We start from the raw sequence: 16,179 nt of genomic DNA on the forward strand, positions 1-16,179 counted from the left end.
AATGCCTCCTTTTCGATGGTGGAATATCATATCTGATACTTGTCAAGTTTCTTTGAAAAATAAGAAACCGGATGTTCTACCCCATCAGTACCATCCTGGAGAAAGACAGCTCCGACGCCAGAATCACATGCGTCCACAGCCAACTTAAATGGTGCATCAAAACGAGGGGCAGACAACACAGGAGCATTAACTAGCAAATGTTTAGTTTGCTCAATAGCAGATTGACACTGATCAGACCAAATCAGTGTCAATCTGACACTGATTTGGTCAGTGTCAGATTGACACTGACCAAATCAGTGTCAATCTGATTGGCACTGATTTGGTCTGTGCCAATCAGACCAAATCAGCTTTTAGGGCTGAGTAAAGTAGCTTTTACTCAGCCCTAAAAGCTACTTTAGGGCTGAGTAGGTCTGTTAGCAGCCACAGAGGAAAAGTTTTTACAAAACCCCTTGCTAGATAGCGGCGTAGCTCAGTAGGAGTGGTGGGTACCGGAACAGACAAAATAGTCTCTACTTTAGCCTCAACGGGGCGCACTTGACCTCCCCACACCCTTTTTCCAAGATAGGTCACTGTCGCTTGGCTGAATTGGCATTTGGAGAGATTACTGTCAAATTAGCTTCACTCAGACACACAAAAACAGTCCTTAAATGTTCAACGTGCTCCGCCCATGTAGTAGAACAAATCACCAAATCATCCAAATAAGCCTCACAGAATGATAAACCTGACAAAACCACATTCATTAGCCGTTGAAACGTCGCTGGGGCATTGCGCATCCCAAAAAGCCATCACCGTATATTGAAGGAAATCATTGGGTGTGACAAAAGCGTAAATTTCCTGGGCTCGTGCCGTTAAGGGTACCTCCTTCAGCAAATCCAGTTTAGTCACAAACTGGGCAGCCCCCACATGATCCACACAATCCTCCATACGAGGGAGTGGATAACAATCCGGCCTAGTCACCCCATTTACCTTCCTGAAGTCCATACAGAAACGGTCCTCTCCATTGGCTTTAATAATCAGGAGGCATGGCGAACTCCACGGACTACTGCTTGCAACAGCAAGTCCATGTTTCACCATGTACTCCACCTGCGTCTTCAAACGGCGTCGCTTGTCCGTTAGGCTTGGAATCACCAACATCAATATCATGGCTGAGCGCACGAGTCTGAGTGGGAATGTCTGCAAACAGCAACCTATAAGACTGGATCAAATTAATGACATCAGCCTGCCTGGAAAAATCAAGGTGAGACAACAAGAGAGGCAAGTTTTCCAACACCTCTGAATTTGGAAAACGTCTTTCAGTGACAGCCGGGGAAAAGACGTCACCTTCACGTTCAGCACCGGACAGCTCCGGCTTCAGCATGTTAACATGACATAGGCGTGATGTCCGCCTCCGATCAGGAGTCGAGACCAGATAATCTCGATCTCCGACCTTCCTCCTGATCTTATAAGGGGCACCGTAGCGCGCTTGTAAGCTGGAAACAGGAACCGGAAGTAACGCTAACACTTTCTCCCCAGGCTGAAAAACTCTCAGTCGTATTTCTGTCAAACAAAGACTTCATTTTAGGCTGAGCAGTTTTAAGATTTTCTTTAGCTATCTCGCACGCACGGCTCAGCTTCAGTTGAAAGTTACTGACGTAGTCCAATAAATTTTGGTGAGATTTTTCACACAACCACTTCTCTTTCAATAGCTTTAAAGGACTGCGAACAGTGTGAGCAAAAACCAAGTCCGACGGGCTAAACCCGAGAGACTCCTGAACCACCTCCCGAATAGCAAACAGTTGTAAATGTACACCTTCATCCCAGTCTTTTTTGAATTCCAAACAGTAGGTGCGAAGCATTGTTTTCAAGGTTTGATGGAAACGCTCGAGTGCGCCCTGACTTTCCGGGTGATAAGTCCTGGAATGACGGTGCTTTATGTCAAGTTGACGTAAAACCTGCGCAAATACTTTAGACATAAATTTAGACCCTTGGTCAGTTTGCACAACCCGAGCTAAACCACACTGAAAAAAACTGTTATTGCTTTCACCACTACAGGCGTAGATATTTTACGCACCGGAAAAACGAGTAGAGGTGCGCATCACTGTTACCAAGAACATATTCTCTGCTTTGGTTCGAGGTAACGGACCCACACAGTCAACCAATACTCTTTCATATGGTTCAGCGATGGCTGGAATGGGATACAAAGGAGCAGGAGGAATCGTCTGATTTTGCTTTCCAGATACTTGACATGAATTACAGTAGTGCACGACATCGCTCTTTAACTCCGGCCAAAAGAAATGACGCAAAATGCGATCATAGGTTTTTCTTATGCCAAGGTGACCTGCTAATGGATTATCATGTGCTAACCGCAAAATTTCTGAACGATATGGAGATGGAACAACAATCTGTTTCACCACACTCCACTCTTCAACAGGAGAGACATTTAAAGGCGTCCATTTACGTATCAGAAGACATCATCTAAAAAATAGCCAGTAGAAATGGAGTCAGACTTATCAGTTAGTGCATCGTTAAACAAAGGTGCTAAACGTTTATCAGTTTTTTGGAGCTCCATCAACTGCTGTCTACTCAATGACAGTGCATTCGTAGCCAACATGTCCTCCTCCACACTTTTCTGTAATGGAGCATGTTCGGATTCATCGTTGAACAGAAAACTTTCACTCAAGTCAAAGTCATCTTTATTTTCCTCTTGTTGACGCTTAAGTGCTGCACGCGTAACTGCGCACGACGTGAACACATCTGGGAATGTACGAGCAAGTTCATCTGGACAGGTGCGCAACACCGGGACAGGTGTAACGTCTGGAGTAACCAACACTCGACCCCCACCAAAGTCGTTGCCCATGATCATGGAGACGCCCGCTATTGGAAAACTAGAACGCACCCCAACCACAGCGTCACCAGACCACAGCTCAGACTGGATTACGACTTTGTGCAGAGGAACACCAATGTCTTGCATGCCAAAAACCACGAACTGGCACATCAGAACCAATCGCAGTGTCACTATTTAACGGCAAGATACCCTCCAAAATAAAAGACTGAGAGGCAGCAGTGTCTCGCAATATTTTTACAGGGATTTTCTCACCAGTTAGAGACACAGAAACAAACCTATCCATAACGAAAGGCTTAAAATCAGCATACTCGCAAGGCTTAGTTGTTGAAAGTGACCGAGTAATGCGATTTACAGTTTTAATTAGAGCGACCGGCTTAGTGTTCTTTTTCTGTAAAACCGGGCAACTGGCCACAATGTGTCCTCTCTTTTTACAATAAAAACACGTTCCTTTAGTTTTTAAATCCAACCAATTATCTGATTTGCTTTCAACGCCACCAAGCGCATATCTGATTCGAAGTGAAACAGTTTTTGCACACTCCTTCCCGTTATTTTCAGATTTATCAAATTTATTAAAGACATGTGAGCGCTCAAAATTGCCTTTGTGCGTTAACATGTACTCATCATGGAGCACTGCAGCTTTTGACACATTTGACACTTTATTTTCATTCAAGTAGGTGGTAACTTTCTCTGGCAAGCTGTATTTTAAGTCTTCCATTAAAATGAGCTGCTCAAGTTGTGCAAAGACGGGAACATTTTTAGCAGCGCGCCAACGATCAAAGAGAATTTCTTTATCTCTAACAAAATCCACATAAGTTTGATTGTAGTCTTTTTTAATTTACAAAATTTTTGACGATAAGCTTCAGCTACTAGTTCATACGCCCTCAAAATAGCACTTTTAACTTTCTCAAAATCAAGGCTATCCACCACAGACAGACGCATCTTGCGCTTTGTCACTTAATGCACACTGAAACAACAAAGTCCACACATTTTTAGGCCATTTAAGTGCGAGTGCCACTCTTTCGAACAACGTGAAGTATTTGTCAAAATCCCGCTCATTAAATGGAGGAACCAAGCGAACATTTTTACTAACATCAAAATCATTTGATTGGGGCTGCGAAGTCCCAGCACCAAGTTCGAGTTCCTTCAAACCCAGTTCAGCTTGTATCTCCAGTTTTCGTTGTTCAAGATACAACTCCTTCTCTCTCAAAGCAAGCCGTCCTAATTCAACTTCAAGTTCTTTCAAATGAACCGGGTCATCTGGCGACGAAGCTTTCGATGGAGACCCAACAGGACTTTTTAGTAAAATTGTAGCAGGAAAAATTCCAATCTGAACCAGTGCTTCTAATAACTCAGCTTCAACTGTTCCTCTTTTAGCACGTTTATTTACGGTAACCTTGAAACGCTCGGCTTTTCACAGCAACTGACCCTTTGTGCATTTACCCAAGGGTTCCAATGTGGGCTTTTCAACAAACTCATCCAGGTCAAACTACATGTCTACACCGTGGAATCAAGCCACACTTAATCACAAAAGCTCAAGCACAAACAAAGCCACAAGAACACCAGACCCGAATATCCTAATTAACCAGCGCAACGCGCGCCAGCTGCGCCAAAATGCACACAAGAACCAGTATAATCGCCAAAAATATGAAACAACCTCAGGACACGACAAGTTTCTAAAGGTAAACTTTGTTTAAACGAGCCACCATAAATATGTTACGTCCACCAAGGGCACAACATATTTGAGGATACGAGACAAGAATGAAGGTTCAACAAAATATTTTATTCTTAAACTCTCTTGAGCTTTGGTTTTTATTTTGTTCAGCTGCTTCGGATTTTCTGTGAAGAAAAAGAGGGTTAAATGCCCTCAGTTTCCCGTGTCCCAAAAAAAGAAAAACAAAACCCCAAAAGTATTAACAGAAAGTTGGACCTGGTGAGCCGATCAACCAGAACAAAACGGTACAGCAGGGGGCCAACCCTGCAGGGCCGTCGAAGCCCCTTCTATTACCGGACTAAAGCAAAAATGAACCTAATGCAAAAGAAAGATTGAAACCAGGACAATCGGTCCCACCAGGCCAAAATCACAACGAAAAAGCAAACAAACAAAGGCTAACAGAAATACCGCATGGCAGGCTGGAACGTCAGCTGCGGCCCACAGCGACTGGACGTGCGCGCACCGCGTCAAGACGCGTCCCCGGTGGTGGTGGAGCGAGCGGAAGCGAGTGGAAGGGCGGAGAGCCCAACATGCTGAAACCCAGCCTATTTATAGGCGGATCAACAGTGCCACAAATTAATGTAATCAAATGACCAAAAATAAGAAATTATCCAAACTCCAAAATATATTAACAAAAGGTCATTCTACTAAAGTCTATAAGAAAACAAAGGGGGGAAAAAAATCATCATAATGTGCCCGAAGCACATAACACTAAGTTACAGTAAAAGTATCTTTTTTTAGTTACTTTCAGCAGCTGCTAACAACAATGCTTGCCACCTGTGAAAATTACATTGATCTTTGCCAATATTTAATTGCAAGTTATTTCATAATGGTAACACAATATGTCTCCACTTATAAGGTTGAACTGAAGAGGAGATTTTTTATGGCAACAATACAAAAAAAAACCTTAGGAATATGTGTGTTTTTGTGTGGTCCACTATTGTCTGGAAAACTATAAATAGGACAAATCGAGGGTGAAGGAAGGATGAGCAGCACCACATGAGATTGTGATTGACAACACTAAAACTCTCCTCCCACTGACTAGTTGTTTCTAGCACTGGGAGAAAGCAGAGGAAATAGATTTTTCACAGATTACCTCTCATACCATACTGCCACACAGTGGCGCAAAAAGGGGGTATGCAGCGCATGCAACGCATAGGGGCGCAGCACCAGAGGGGGCGTCAAAACCCCGTCTGGAGGGGGCGGCGATTTTTTTATTTATTTCTATGAACAAAAAATAAATAACTAAATTGTGGAGGGCCCCTGCTGGTCAGGGCCCCTAGAATTGTCTTCACTTTTCCGCCTTATACCGCGCCCCTGAATGGAGCAGACCAGCGCCTGACAGAGGACCAGACAGAGGCCCAGTGGTTCCTGGGCGTATGTCAGTGTGTTTGGGCAACCCACTTCCCAAAAACTTGTTTATAAGAATAAATTCCTCAAAAGGGCTTAAAATGGCTTTTGGTGTCATGTCAGCCCATTTTCTTGTTGCAGACTTCTGAACGGGGCGTAAGTTTATTTTTAGTTAAGCCTATAATTTGAAAACTTATTACACTGAGTGAGCGTTTCACCAGAAAACAGGATTTTCTTTGAGTTTGTTGATCGCAGCGCTGGAGCCGACAAGCCAGCCCTCTTCTCCCTGAAAGCCTAAGCGAGGTTTGAGGCTGGAGCTTTGTGCTCATCGGGCGTCCAGCCATATTGTTGTGGAAAATAATTTCCAAACACTTTTTAAAAAGTGCATTTTTAAACAAGCACATGGTGTGAGAGCCACAGATTAAAGGTCCAGGTCAGAGTATGCTCTGAGTTTGCTCTGTCAGTCAGAGTCCACAGGTGGGTTTTATACCAAAGTTAAGGAATCCTGAACAATGGAGAGACAGTCTGGTTCCTGAGCAGCTGCAGAAAAACATCTAAACCTGGCAGTGCAAACCAGACATTCGGTGTCTCGTTTCGTTAGGTTCATAAACATTTAGAATGAGGAGACAACATGACCAGCAGATGATTAAAGTCATGATGAAATGCATTGTATAAACACATTCATGACACAATTGAACATTTCTGCATGGAACTTTAAAAGAACAGTCAGTTAAATTAAAATTTGCGAGTGTCACGCTCACAAATTAATTTGTTCTCAAACACATTCTCTTCTTTTGACCAGCAGTCTTTGGCATTTCGTTCTGGGAGCACCAGTACATGCGGTCCAGGAGTAGAGTTCCATTTCTTCGCCCAGAACCTTTAAAACAGAAACAAGAACCTCAGAACATAAAATTAGGCCACATTGACAAGAAACTTATAACTATCAGCATCAAATGAGAGTCATTACTATCAATCAATCAAAATTTCTTTGCACATTTAAGCAACAAGGCATTTCAAAGTACTTTACATTATAAAAAAACAAAAACACAATGTCATGCAACATAGAATAAACAATCAAAACATTACATTAAGTCAAGTGCCATCGTTAAATTCTTAATCAATTATGATTCAAAAGCAACTCTATACAGTTGGGTTTTTAGTTTAGATTTAAGGGACTTAAGGGCTTTCAGTGTTTCAGCAGTTTTGCAGTTTTCTGGAAGTTTGTTCAAGATTTGTAGAGCAAAGAAGCTTAATGCTACTTCTCCAGTGATTTATAAACTAACATGAGTATTTTAAAGTTTATTCTCTGAGCTACAAGGAGCCAGTGGAAGAACTGTAGAACTGGTGTTATGAGCTCCATCTTCCTGGTTTTAGTCAGAACACCAGCAGCAGCGTTCTGGATCAGCTGCAGCAGGAGGATTGAGTTTTTGAGTTAGACCTGTAAAGACACTGTTGTAGTAAACAATGTGACTAAATATAAACGCATGGATGAGTTTCTCTACATCTCTCATTAGACACTCAATTAATAAAGACTTAAAAAGAAGCCAGACTAGAAAATAAAGGAGTTGTAAGAACTTGCACAATTGGATTTTAAAGATTTAAATGTTTTCACAAATGGATCTAAAGCTGTTCAACTTAAACAGAAAGTAATGTTTCAAGCAAAACTGAAAATTTCTTATATTTTTTTTAATAAACAAATTATCTTTAAAAAAAAGTTAAACACTTAAGTAGAACTAATCCATCCATCCATTTTATGTACACATTTGTCCCTTAGTGGGGTCAGGATATAACTAATCTAACAAATATATTTTATCCAATTTCAACATGAAATCCTTCTTTCAATGATGCATTATTAAAATTATTCCTCCTTCTGAACAGATTTCTTCAGATTTCTGCGTTTATAAACCAGATGTTTAATCTTGATCTCCCCTGATGTAACAATGACCCTCACCCATCCTGTTAGAGGAAGAACACTTCAAATGCCCTGATTACTGACCTCAATGTTTCATTGGATGCTACAATAATGGCCTAGTCCAAGGAAGCCTCCAGGAGGTTCAGAGAAACCCATTACCATTAAGAGAAGCACAAAGACAGCAAATGTCCTGAATGTTCTTAGAGTTACAGCTGGAAGAATAAAACCCAACTATGAGAGCCATATTTTTAGAGTTTATATATTTATTTTTGTTTGGTTTAATACCAAGCAAAAAATCGACTGACTGCAAAAGACCAGCAGCAAGGCTTGGTGGCATCAGCCACAGAGGTTTCAGGTCCCACAGTGAGGACAGACTGAGGACTGAAGGTCTCCATGCCTGAACTCAACCACCTGCAGCACCACTGACCCAAAGGCACAAGAAAACCCAGCTGCAGTTTGCTCATAGCTATAACAGGAAGATAAAGAACGTTTTTGTTTTTCCAAAGCTGGAAGTTCTTGAGCCCGATCAGACGTCTGAAGCTCGTGCTGAAAAGAGAAGCCCAGTAAGCTTTGACATCATTGGACGTCCAAACAGAACAATGAACCCAATCATGTCCACCAAGGTTTGGTTTTAGAAGAAGTCCTGGAGATCCTGGAGTCGATGTAACTCAGTACATTTAACTCTTCTACAATCTTGACAAAATATATTTACATTTTACCTAAATATGTGTATTTTTTATATCGTAGTTCTTACCCAAGAGTGTCTGTACGTCCATCAAGCCAGATCCAGGTGTTGTTAACTTCTTGTAATCCCATCCAGTATCCGTGGTATTTATCATAGTAGTACTTGATGTTTGTGTTGACAAATTCCTGTGAACACATTTTTTTAGATCGTCATAAATCTTCTTACTTCAAGCGATCAATTTTACAAAAACTCCCAGACTAGCGTTAGATTTCTAGCTTGGCATTAGATTTTACCTGCTCCTGCAGATCATCAATTACAACCAAATGTGATCGTCTAATCTGACAGAACCTTTGACTTTCTTCCCAGGTCTTCCAACGAGGTGGTTTGTCATAAAACAGGTAGCATTTGCCCTTGTAGAGAATCCACTCAAGTGGACATAACTCACACCCTGGTTCCATTAGACAAGGGGAGAGAGAAGAAGGAAGTGAAACTTTGGTAAAGTAATATCAAAAAGAACAACAAATACAAAAATATCAAAGAAATCCCTGTGTGTATATTTAATGTTTCACTCATCAAAATTGATCAAAGATTTCAAAGGTAAAGTGCAGATCAATAATGGAGAGTGATTAAGTTAAGCTACCATTCTAGTTAGAAGTGGCGTACCACAGGGCTCGGTGCTCGGTTCTCTCAAAAACAACAGTATTCTCTGAAATCAAAGCTTTACTGTAAACTTGGTGCTAATGAACAAATTTTTCTCCACCCCAGCCAAGGCCCTGTCTCACTTTGTCAGACATCAGCACTGTACCTGTGATAATAGTGATTAGGTATGTTTTGAAAAGCTATTTGAAGATTATAACCACATTTTAAAAATAAATATAACACAAATAATCAAAAGGTTCAAAGGCAATCTAGAAATTGTAACACTTTTGTCTTTCTCTCCTAGCAGATACTTGATGTCTTCATTCAAAGTCATTCTTCTCTCCATCAGGTTCTGTGTTTCGGCTGTAAGGTGACTGATACTTTCCTGTTGCGCAGTCGTCTTTACACCCACTATAAAAACACAAATTAGTCAGAAAGTCAGTGAATCCATCTGTATCAGAGAAGCATCAACATTTTCAGTTTCGCTCTCAGATCTTTTCAAGATATCAGACTGTATTCTCATTTTAGAACCAAAGAACAGTAAACTGATCCAATATTTCATTAACATTCTTATTTTTCGGGCTGCATGGTGGCAGAGCTGTTGCCTTGCAGCAATAAGGTCCAGGTTTTGAATGAGTAAAGTTCATATGCAGAGTTTGCATGTCCTTAGAATTTCATGCTAATTATACTATTTTATGCATGAGTAAAGTTTTTATGTTGGAAGTTTTGAAATAATTGTGCTGATTTTCCATCCATCCATCATGAACAAGACACAAAGATCATTAAACTCCTCCACTTAAAGTGGTTTAAAATCTTTTCTTTTTACATGTAAATCATTCACTTATGACTTATGTAAAGCCATAAGTGAATGATTTACATGCTTTGGTCTGAATTCCTCATTATTGTAGCTCCACAGACTCCATAGCGCATTTTAAAGCAACTTGTTTTAATGCAGTCTTTTTAAATGTGAAGCATTCCACGCCCCGTCCCCTCCAGGTCACATACCGTTCTTCTCTACCTAATTAAGCCACTTCTGTAGTTTGATACTTTTATCTCCAAAGTTTATTAAAAATCTCAACAACTGAAGACTTTGCATGTTGGACCCAGAGTTTGACCCAGACCAGGAGAAGGAAGATGACAAACCTACAGAGCCACACATTCAAATTAATGCATCACAATGGTGTTATTATTGTTTTTACACCTTTTCCATTCATACCAACTACCCAAGCCTCCATGGGGCCTCAAGTGAAATTTGGCTTTGGGGTCCTCTATTTCTGTTCAAAATGTGGATTGCTGCAATCACCAGTCAGACAATTAGATTATCCACACACCTGCTATAAACCCAATGCGTCTCTGACAGTGCTGTTTACATTACATCCTATACGCATGTGTCATTTAGTTGATGTAAAAATATTTGTTTTAGCCACAAATGATCATGCTCAGCAGCAAACAACATATCACAAACTACAGCTTAGAGTAGCACATTGATATGCTAATGCAATGCAGCCTGATGCAAAAACATTTTGCTATTCAATGTCAAACATTGAGAAGTTTTAATTAATGTTAACAAACATTGTGAGGCAAAAATTAGGCTCACTGACTGTAAGCAGTAAGCTCCTCAATGCTAAGTGCGAAACACTCAGCATTGAACCACTCCAGTGCATGGTGGGAGCCATGGCCTGGAGAAACCAACAGAAACACACCATCTATGAAAAGCCAAGATGAGACACTGAGGCTCACAAGCTAGACATCATCCTCTGCATGACTTTAGATCTTCCATATTAAACTTTAACACCTTGATATGTTTCAAGTTGGGCAGCATTAATTTGAACTGATTCTTAGTAACGCTTCATTGTCCGTAACTTTTCAATCAACTTTCAGACCTGACACTTGCATCCTAATGCTTTAAACATCTAAAAACTCGTCATATAGGAAGCTAATTAAAATATATTGTGGTAATGTGAAACTCACTGTAGATAGCTGTTCCAGCTACCAGGGCACTAAAAATCCCGAAAACCACCAAATACAGACGAGACTTAGTGAGAGCTTTTTCTTCCGCTTCTGCTTCACCTGAAAGAAACAATGAACTTGATAAGGTATAAGAGTTATAATTCATCAGAGGGCCTGGAGGCCTGTAGAGGGTTATGAGTTATTTTCTTAATGCCGGTTTAACAGGACAGGAAAACATGGAAAATCAGCTGTGACTCAGTGGTTTGGTAAACACAACCAGCTGGGTCAGACCGGAGCAGATGGCCGATCTGTCTCTGAGCCATACAATGGCAGAGAGAAGACGACTCCTTCTGGATTGTTCTGAACAGTGGCTAGACAATTTATATTGATAAAGCGGCGCATCAATGGAGTATCTATTTAGGACACCCACCACTTGGGTAATACCATGGATCATGCTATGCATCAGTGAGAGCTATGGCTCTAACCCACTGTGTTTGTCTTTACGTCATTTTTACATCATTTACTGTAAATGACATGTTTGACATCATTTACAGTTGTGTTTCTCATGGGGGCGGCACCGGCCCGTGGGCGTCATTTAGAGGATAACGGGGGGCGCTGACAGAAATATTTACAAAAAGGGGAAGCTGTGTTTGGTAGAAGGTACAGTTTATATCTAAGATGCACAACAATACCAGTTTAAAAGTTGAATAACTTGAGAAAAACTGGTTCACAACATTAAAACATGCCTGGCTGCAGCTGTATTGATGTAACTCTTCTTCTCTTCAAGATTTCGATTAGCTTCTTAGCGCTCCTGCTTCACTGCTACCAACGTCAATGAAATTAAATGAAATTTGTATTTATTTCAAACACGTACAAAGTCAGAGAAAAAATAAAATCCCTATATGTACATATTATAACAATAATGAAACTTAAAAAAACAAACATTTCATATCCAGTTCAAAAAGCAGGAGGATATTTCACATATATTTTCACAATTTCTACACTTTCTAAATTATTTCTGTTATGCAGTCTTCACCATGCAACATTCAGCTTTGAGAAAACAAAAAGATGAAACCTTTTTGTTATATATAATCCATCACATAAACACACAACACCTCTCAGTGCAGTCATGTTTAATCTGCAGAACTACACCACATCCCTCAACATGTTTTATCAGATAAAACTAGTGTAAAAAGTATAAATATGTTAAAGCAATTTTAATTCCTTCAATTACCTTTTTCGTACTATTTTGCCAATATGCTTTATTTTTAGGACAGTCTTTAAAATTTAATTTTTTATGTTAATCTAAAAAAATAAGATGGGATTAATATCCACCTGATTTATCCTTACATCAGATTTTAAAGAGGTCTCTTCAGACACCTATGGCCTGACATTTAAAAAGAAATTACCCATTAAATGCTTGATCCTGGTCTTTCATAATTTTTTGTTGTCAATAGGCAACCTTTGTTGCCTACCTCTTATTTACTATGTACATGCTCCCATGAGCTCAGATTATAAGAAACAACAAGATGAGTTTCCATTACTATGCAGGTGATGCAGCTCTACATCACAATGTCACCAGTTGGCTGTGAACCATTGAAGCGCTGAGCAGATGCACAGAACAAATCAATGAGTGGATGTGCCATAACTTTCTTCAGCTGAATAAATGAAGTAATATTTTGTACCAAAGGAGGATCAATCAATAGTCAGCACAAAGCTTCAGTTATTACAATCAGAAACTAGGGATCAGAGCATTAATCTGGCTTTAGTGATAGTCTGACCTGAGCCTTCAGAGACACATAAAGATGATTACAAAGTCGGCCTTTTGTCTTAAGAATAAGTCTAACTTTATCATACAAATGTCCCCACTAGATTTATACAGGAACTCATCCATGTGTTAATCTTCAGTCAAAATGATCGGTGGAGGAGTGTCTTCATGGGTCTGCCTGTGTAATGCTAATTAAGGCTAGGCGCCAGACTACCGCCAAATATGGTAATAGGCAGTCAGAAACGTTCGGCTGAGGAGCCCGTGTGTGTGAATACAACACCATCAGACAGGTAGTAAGTTCAAGTTATTGTATTCAAATTTATATATTTGCATATATTTAGAAAGGTACTTAATAATAATAATAATAATAATAATAATAATATTTTTCTAAACACAGCAACAAAATAAACCCCGATGACACCCAAGAGTTTTTTTTTCTCTTATTCAATCAAGTCCATTCTTTTGTTTGCAGGATGATTAATCCTCCATCAATCAATAATCCAAATGTTTTTAGTCCATGATCCAAGGGCAATAGGTCCAGAAAAGAAAAGCAGTTTGGTTCAATAAAGTGTGGTGATGCAGTAGCTCACCATCCTGGGTTGAAACAGGAGGTGGAAAAAAACCCTGACCTAAAAAAGGTGATGAATAAAAAAAATAGCATTTACATTTAAACAGGGTTAAACTGTTATCCAAAACAACTAAACATTCATCAATGAAATAATTGCTATATTCCACATTTTTCAAGTTAAAGATCAAATTAAAGTTACAGATCAAATTGAAGTGCACTTTCAACTTGTATCTAAGTTTAATTGACGTGAGAGTCAATTAAACTTAATTGACTTAAGTATTGTTTCATTAAACAATGAATTGTTTTTTTGTTTTGTTGTGCAATTCCAAATAAATGAACCAATTCCAGAGTTCTATAGGCTGTCAACAAAATCAATAAAAAGTAACTAAAAGTATCCTAAAAATGGCAAATTTACAAAAATCAAAGGATTTATTTAATACTTTGAGGATATATCTTCTACTCGGCCGCAAAATTAAAGAAAAGAGAATGATCTTTTAATCTATAAGACCATTTTAGTCACCAATACATAGACAAAGTACGTAAAATAACTCACAGTCGAATGGTTGCCAGAAAACACACAATATAATCCTTTGGCTGTGTTAATTTGGCTCGATCCAGCAGTACTCTTCAACGATTTTGGAAAATGCCAAGCACAAACAGCTAACCACAGCATAGGGTTGCCACCTTTCAGAAATCAAAGTAAGGGACGCCCACCACGGCGCGTGTCACTCGACTCTCATGGGGTGGGATGTCCGCTGCAGTGATAGACAATATTTTATGGCAGTGTTTTTTGTCTTTAAAAAGTGATCCATAGAGCAATCGCTCATGCATAGAGGTTGGTTAGAGTACCCCAAAATTGTACTCCAATCAGAGTAGTATACTTTAAATATGTTTAATTAAGCAAGTGTAAAAAGTATTTGGTAAACCACTGAGTAACTGATCATAACACCTGATTTAATATTAAAAATGTGTCCTCAGACAACTAAAAGTATAAAAGTTATGTGAACATTCTGATATTTTATAGAGTATTACCAAAATATTTTTATAAATAAGGAGTTAGGTTTGGAGGCTGGTTCTAGACCAGATTTACCACAGGGACCAGGTTAGTCAGTGTTTTTTCATGGCAACACTTGAAAAAGAATGAAACAAAAAACAAAGCAAAAAAAACAACAAAAAAAAACAAAAAAAAAAACATAGCAATATTTCATTATTTGATATAACAAGTGAGCCAAAGAGCCAGTTGAGTCTCCAGAGATCCAGGATGCAGATCCCTGACAGATGGAAAGTGTGATCCTATCTCCATACAGCAGCTAAAGGTGCAGCACTATAATTTTTAATTCATTGTTCAAGTAAAATTGTGAAGGTTAAAAAAAAAAATCCACCACTGAGTATTAACATAAGACATTTATAACTTCTTTGGTACCCTGTTGGCCCCCATCTAGAACCGCCCCTGGGCGGCAGGTCTGTGTCTGGTGCATTAATGAATTCATAAAATATGTAAACATTTCAAAATAAAACATGAAGAAAGCACTAACAAACCTTTTAAAGTAAGAAGTATTTATGTATTTACTGTTAAACTAATGTATGATTTGTTCTTCAAATGATCATTTGTATTATTTTGGCTGATATTATTATACATTAAATAAGCAAATAATCAAACCAATATAGTCTACCAAAAGCACAATAAGAAACTTAATCATAGCAAAATGTTACCATATCAGGGTCTGCTGTGTTCCTCTCCTGATCTATTCTGTCTGGTATCACACTTGGCCACAATGGACACTTTTTTTTCTTTTTTTTTTTTTATTGCCTGTGTTCATCCTCACCAACATTATTCAGCCTGGGATTTGCGCCTTCCTTCTCACGACTGTATCTTTACGAGAGGTTTTGCTTCTAAGGACGGTGAAGAGTCGGGTCGAGGATGGTTTAAAAAGACGTGGGCTGATAGCGCCTCACCGTGGCTGCGTAGTGTCCGTCTCTAGGCAACCATGACAACAGCGTCGGTCCGTAGCGTTCAGGGGTCTTTTAACTCCCGCAACCATAGACATGAATACGTAGACCCCTCATAGAGCGCTGAGTCCTACGTTACGTCACCGCCATCTTCTGTGTGGCAGCAAAGCGATCGGAGCTCCTAAAGTCCTGTGCTGTGTGGATTTTTTTTCAACCGTTTTACGAAACAAACTGGATTCATTGGCATTACTTTTCACAGGTAAGGATGAAAGATCAGAATTACTTGACTTTGCAGTCAGAAATTTGCTTCTAAACAACCGAGAAATATTTCCTATGTAGTTTAATTGGCCCGAAGTAGCCGCTGATTGTTAGCATAGCAGCTAACGTTTTCATACTGTGTTTTCTAATGAGGGAGAGCTGATGAGAAATCGCTGTCAGAGGAGCAGTTCATTAAAAAACCAGAGGATTTTGTGAATGATCAGTCAGGATCAGAGCTGGAGCTGCTGTTCTTCAGTCTGTTTCCAGCTCAGCATAGCTATAAAGATGCTACGAGTCAGAGCCCAACATGCTGAAAATGTCTTTTTCTGAATGTGAAGGAAACATATATGTATTTTGTATTAACTTTTGGATAATTTCTCTTTTATCCTGGTTCACAGGCTACTCTGCATCTCCACTATCAGAACCACACATGTATAGGCAGCATTGAGTTTTTATACTTCACTAATCTGAAAAAACACAAGAGCTTCTTACATAGAAAATGACAATTTATTAAGTGCATTTGGATAGTATTTTTACTTTTCAGTCCTCAAAAAAACATATAAT

General features: G+C 39.4%; 1 protein-coding gene across 1 annotated transcript; it reads right to left on the bottom strand.

Moving 5' to 3' along the window:
* Window positions 1–6,524: 6,524 nt before the first annotated feature.
* On the bottom strand, window positions 6,525–11,210 carry LOC103154645 (C-type lectin domain family 17, member A-like). Its single transcript, XM_007575999.2, has 5 exons — window positions 11,093–11,210; window positions 9,407–9,532; window positions 8,776–8,930; window positions 8,552–8,667; window positions 6,525–6,762 (listed from the first exon to the last, which is right to left on the bottom strand). Coding segments are annotated over exons 1-5 (540 nt in total). The 5' UTR covers window positions 11,094–11,210; the 3' UTR covers window positions 6,525–6,620.
* Between the last annotated feature and the right edge of the window lie 4,969 nt (window positions 11,211–16,179).

This window comes from Poecilia formosa, unplaced genomic scaffold (assembly GCF_000485575.1).
Source record: "Poecilia formosa unplaced genomic scaffold, Poecilia_formosa-5.1.2 Scaffold394, whole genome shotgun sequence".
NCBI classification, from domain to species: Eukaryota; Metazoa; Chordata; class Actinopteri; order Cyprinodontiformes; family Poeciliidae; genus Poecilia; species Poecilia formosa.